We start from the raw sequence: 6,000 nt of genomic DNA, 5'->3' as shown, positions 1-6,000 counted from the left end.
CAAAGCTTTTGGATTCGCAAGCAAAACTTTAGGATTCGCAAACAAAGCTTTTTGATTCGCAAACAAAACTTTTGGATTCGCAAACAAAACTTTGGGATTTGCAAACAAAACTTTTGGGTTTGCAACCAAAACTTTTGGATTCCCATTCATATTTTTTTTATCACATTAATTTATCTTGCAATAAAACATTTTTTGATTGCAGTGTCGATAGTTTTGCTCTCAAATCTATTTTTTGATTGCAGTGTGGAAAGTTTTGCTCTCAAACCTATTTTTTGATTGCAGTGTGGAAATTTTTGCTCTCAAACCTATTATTTTTGATTGCATAATAAAGACGCAAATCTACCTCCATAGTTGTCTGCTCGAAACGGTGATCGGGAAAGGGGAGAATCCAAGTCGGATAATGATCGATAGCATGAAGAAGAGGGAAAGACACTTTTGCATCACCCTGAGTCTAATCTCTTCTGATTGTTTGGGTGAGTTGTAACTAGGAATGGGTTTTCTCAATAAACCCTGCCCACTTTATTTCGACAGGGCCTAACCCAAACCAGATTAACGGCTTCTTTATCCTTTCATCTCCTGAGGTCCAACCATTAATTATTGTTGTTCGGGGACATTTGTTTAGATAACATATCCAAAGCCGATCTCCGACTAAAAACTAGTTCAGTGGCTGCTATAACAAAAATAATGCATGAGTCACATTTGCTGTACAAGTATGGCCTGTATGGCATTAGAGCAAAAAGAAGCCATTACTTTTTCAGGAGTGGCAGTAATCCAGTTCAAGCCCCGCTTATAATGTTAGGAACAGTCTGTGCCGAGACTTGAAAAATGCCTTCTACATTGGAAGTCCATGCAACTTGATTTGCCAATTTGCACAGAACTATGATTCACAGTTATAACAAAACAATTTCACCCAACTTTTCTGTCAGAACAAAGTTTCCACTATTGCAACAATTCACTTCCTACTTCTTCAAAAATTATAGCGGAAAATATTATATAATTATATTTGATATAAAATGTAGGTGTGCTTGAGCAGCCCTAAAAATAGTCTGAAAACGCCACTGCTCCCACTTGATGTCAACATCTTTATCAGTGTTGAAATGAGATTCATAACTGCCAGGTAGGCGGAGAGGCTGAGTGGGTTAGGCTACATTGTGTGTCCACAATCTTAATATAAACCTGTTGGTCGGTATCAGGTGTGCATACACGAAGGCTACGTGGACCCACAGCTATGGCAGGTAAGCCATGATTGTCATAAAACTACCTTTTTTGAAAGTTTTCGAAGTAATACGAATGATAACTGTCGCCAAAGTTTTTTCGGCCTTCTAAAGTGGTTGGTCTGTACTGTAGTATTGAAATGGAACATTACTAAATATACACTCAGTTCAGAATCACTGTCCTTGTGTTCTGTAGACTTCTGATGTGACTTCACTCCTGTATTCTACGTTCACGCTCATCGCATTAATTAACTATGTCAACTCTGTTTTGGGACTTTTCAGATTGCATAACACTTAACGCGGTGTTGTTCATATTAACATGTTGCTGCTTGTGTGGGCTTTGTTAATAAAACTATCAGTAGGAAGCCTGTTTCTGGTAGAACTACCTTTACAATGTTTTACCTTTGGACAAAAGTAATGGGCCTACGATACGGAATAGTGTTATTTTATACTGCTACGCGTTGTCAAAATATTTACCAGGAATGAAATTCGATCTATAACTGCGGTATAGTTTTATCTGGAGAGGCTTATTTGGGTGGCTACAGTGTGACAACAATTAGGTGGGGTAGATAAAACCTGTTGGTCTGCATGCATGAAACACGTCATGAAAGAGAATATTTCTAACCAATGAAAAACAACGCAAGACAAAGGAAGTTGGTGAGGTCAAAACAAAGCAGATTCAAATTGGTTTATAATGCATCTGAACAAAGTCACGTAGCCCACGCCGACCCAGAACTATGGCAGGGAAGCCGTGTTTGTCATAAAACTATCTTGGGATTTTGTAACATTTTGGTGCACTCTATTACACTACTGTAGCCTATGATTTTATATGCACATTGGTTTCATAATAATGGAGAATGATCAGTGTCAGAGTTTTTTTGTAGAGTAAATTGGTCGGGCTATACTATGCTATTGTAATGGAAAATTACAAACTGTGTAAAGTTCAGATCCACTTGTGTTCTGTAGATTCCTGATATCTTCAGGGTCTGTATGTCCACAACAAACACTTGAACGACCAGTCCGCGTCGATACGACGTCGGCATGTTGCTTTAACAAGACCAAACTCGTGTTAACACGTAATATTTAGATTTAGATTAGACATGTTAATGTCGGGTAGATAATCACACATCAAACCTCTCATTTTGACGGTTTAAAGGTCCCATGGCATGCGACTTTGTGAATGCTTTAATATAGATATTAGTGGGCCCCAAACACAGTATTTGAAGACGTTCCCGAAATTCAGCCGTGGTGCAGAATTACAGCCACTATGAGCTAGTCGTACATTGAGCTTTCCCCAAATGCGCCGTTTCGGTGTCTGTAGCTTTAATGCAAATGAGGAGGAGAGCGGAGGGTCAAGGAGGAGGGTGGAGGTGTGGCCCTGAGCAGCTTGCAGCCACGGTACCATGCGCTCTGTTTACAGTGGATGTATCGCAATGGCACGGCCCACACAGCCTTTAGCCATGTTCTGTAAATATTCTAGAACACACGGGAGTCCTGGAGCACTATATCTAAATAATATCATATTATACAGAGATATCTATATCATATAATATATATTATCAAGGCCAAAAGCTTTGTTAGCCTCCAGACGATATTGAAGTACACTGAACCACGACATTGAGGAGAAAGGGATTGTTGCCCGCAGTTGTCTCCCGCCGGAGCCTCGCTGCCGAGGGACCGCGGACCGCCTCGGCAGCGGTCAGCGCTTAGGCACCACCGCCTCCTGCAGCGCCGAGGCGGTGGTCCCTCGGCAGCGGGAAGCAGGCCTCAAGCGTTAGCCAACAATCCCTTTCTCCTCCATGTCGGGGTTCATGTACTTCAGGGAGTCAAAGCTAAAGTCCCTTTCCCCCAATTCCTTCTCAACTATGGCTGAGATAACCCCCACTACGAGTGTCGTTGTGGAAATACCAGAGACGAGAGTCCAACGTGTTATGCGCCATAACACCAACAGCAGAACGGTTATCCAAATAACAAGGAAGTATGCAACACTTGCGTTACAGTCCTGGAGCTCTATATCTAAATAATATCATATAATACATAGATATCTATATCATATAATACATATTATCAGAAGCTGTGTGCGCCTCCAGACGATATTATAAATAACAAACGACTGCATCGGGTTCTCCGACGTCTCCAGTTCTTCCACTTTCACATCAACCTGAAGTAGACTGAACCTCACGCTTCCCGCTGCCCGCTGCCGGGCGATGGTGCCTCGCGGCAACCGGCGGCATGCAGCATGTCGCAGTTCATGTACTTCAGGGAGTCAAAGCCAAAGTTCCTTTCCCCCAATTCCTACTCAACCATGGCTGAGATAACCCAAACTACATTCTCCTTGTTGAAATACAAGAGACGTCAAAGAACCAATGTGTTATGCGCCATAATACCAACAGCAAACACTTGCGTTACACATTGTGTAATCACACACACACCATGTGGCGCTCGCACGGTCGTAGCTCATTGTCTTAATGGCGGGCCAAATTCTCTGGGCGGGCAAGGCAGAGAAAGGGGAGGAGCTTGTTCCCTTATGACAACATTAGGGACCACATTCAAAATCAGCGCGCCTGAGCTTCCATTTTTTCAAAGGCGAGCAGGATACCTAGTGCTCGTTTTACACGATAGCAAGTTTTAGCCACTGGGGGACGATCGGCTGGCTAGGGGAACTCATATTAATGTTTTAAAACCTCATGAAGTGAGATTTTCATGCCATGGGACCTTTAACGTGTTAATAGGCGACACAGCCAAGTTGTTCCATTCTTATTTAATATGGTTTTTAGAAACATTACAGCATAAAGCCAACAATTTATCTCTACTTGTCAAAGCTGGTTGGATTGTTTCCTCATGGTCCGATGTTGCTAGTCTCATACATTCTCTAAATGGGTGGCTTCATAAGATATTACGGGAACTTTTTTAAACTTCACCATCCGCCGCTGTACATTTAAATTGGCTTCTTCTAAACCCAAGGCTGTTGTTTAATCGTTCCCTCTACGGTCAGTGTTGCCAGATTGAGCGGGTACATACAATTTGGGCTGGTTTTGAAAAAAACTGGCAGGATTATTATGATTATTTTTTACAAAAATCAATCATACCAATAGACGTGAGGTTGAGTTGACCTTTCGATTCTACCCAATAGAGTTAGTATTAGGGGTGGGGGATGGGCTTCTCTCCAATAGTAATTAGCGGCGAGGGGGGGCCATCAGACCTGTCACTCAAACCTCACCAGTCTTAAGGAGATTTGATTCATGATGTATTAGTGGAGCTGGCGTGGACTGAACATAGTCTGGTTGATGTTCTTTAAGTTCAAATGATTTCAAGTTGAATTTCTACTTAAATAAAGATAATTAGGTTTGTAGCCTCACCTTAACCCCTCACACCCATTTCTAAAGAGGTAATATCTACATTTTGGTTGACTTGTACATCATCTCGATAGGTGCAACTTGACCTGCCTGTGTGTGGATTGTCGTTGTCTTTTTCCAGCCAGAGACTATAAAGCCAGCTCCCCAGGGCCGGATCTGTCTGATAAGCAGCTCCGGGATGTTGCAAAAACTCTGGGACAGGAGTGGGAGCAGGCGGCCCTCCACCTGGGGCTGAAGAAGGAAGATCTGGACGAGATCAAGAAAGAAAAGAGAGAATTCATGCAGAGACGGAACATGTTGCGGCTGTGGAAGGACCGAAGACCAGGAAAGGCCACAGCTCAGGACCTGCTGAGAGGTCTGGAAGACATGAAGGACCTACCTGACGAGACTTGTCGGTTATTGGAAGGTAACGTACTTCACCTCCACACACAGGGGTGGGGCGGGGGGTATTTTAGATGTGGTTCCGTAGTGTATATGGCTTTATTTAGTGGGAGTCTTTGTAATATATGTTTGTAGTTTAGCCTAACCCAGCCACTTCAGGGGGCATGCCAGCTCAACTAGGTGTCGGTCCCAAGCCTGGATTAAAGGGGAGGGTTGGCATCAGGGTTTGTGTGTGTGTGTGTGTGTGTGTGTGTGTGTGTGTGTTTGGGGGGGGCTTGACCCATTTCTTCCCCAGGGCCCTTCGTTGAGTTGTTCCGTTTCGTAAAAGTACACTTTTTGGAAGTATTTAATGTGTCCGCTCTCACTGATTCCCGTTAACTCATTGCATGGCTTAAGGTACGTGGTTTTAAAGAGTTGCACAGTTGGTATACACATTCAAGAAACCGAAAAGACTAGGGCTGTAACGATACGCGTATCGAAACCGAAATCGCGACACTCAAAGCCACGAACCTGTCTCGCGGTGTGAGAAGGCAGAAGCGCGATATGCCCTTTCTAACTCTCCGGTCAGATTGTCCGATTGAAATTTGCTAATAATTTGTCTAAATAATAGTCTGCTGACAGCGCCCCCTCCTATCGATGCCGTAAGTATGCGACGAGATGCCCTCTCTGTGATGACAGCTCTCTGTGGCTACGCAGGATTGCATTTCTCCACAGCCGTCGAAGTCCTCATATGCGATATGAACGACATTTATCCAGAGTGGGCCAAGCGCGAAAAAATTGCCTGTGTGATCCTGTCTCTATTGTTTTGTGTGATTTGACTGGCAGTTTGTCTGCGTATAGGTCGGAAGCGGACACCGATTATTGACAGGATGGGTACTTTATTCTACCGGACTCGTTCGCTTCTTCACTAGACACACGCGCTACCGCTCGCTCTCCTCGCTCGTCCACTCACTCACTGACGTCACTCACACACGCATACGCACACTGCCATTCTCGCGCACACACATATGCTACTCGTAACACTATGCCTCGTCTTTTGCGACATTCAT

At 43.7% G+C, this 6,000-nt stretch overlaps 1 protein-coding gene across 1 annotated transcript in view; it reads left to right on the top strand.

Annotated features, from left to right (window-relative positions):
• The first annotated feature begins 1,079 nt into the window (after positions 1-1,079).
• LOC132473960 (uncharacterized) overlaps positions 1,080-6,000 on the top strand; it is a 206,532-nt gene continuing 201,611 nt past the window's right edge. The window contains exons 1-2 of the mRNA XM_060074361.1: positions 1,080-1,235; positions 4,692-4,976. Coding sequence (XP_059930344.1) covers positions 1,229-1,235; positions 4,692-4,976 — 292 coding nt within the window. The 5' untranslated portion in view covers positions 1,080-1,228. The remainder of the gene's footprint in view (positions 1,236-4,691; positions 4,977-6,000) is intronic.

Source organism: Gadus macrocephalus, chromosome 16, assembly GCF_031168955.1.
Source record: "Gadus macrocephalus chromosome 16, ASM3116895v1".
Classification (NCBI taxonomy): domain Eukaryota; kingdom Metazoa; phylum Chordata; class Actinopteri; order Gadiformes; family Gadidae; genus Gadus; species Gadus macrocephalus.
Note: the sequence above shows the minus strand (reverse complement) of the source record. Positions and strands in the feature narration are given on the sequence as shown.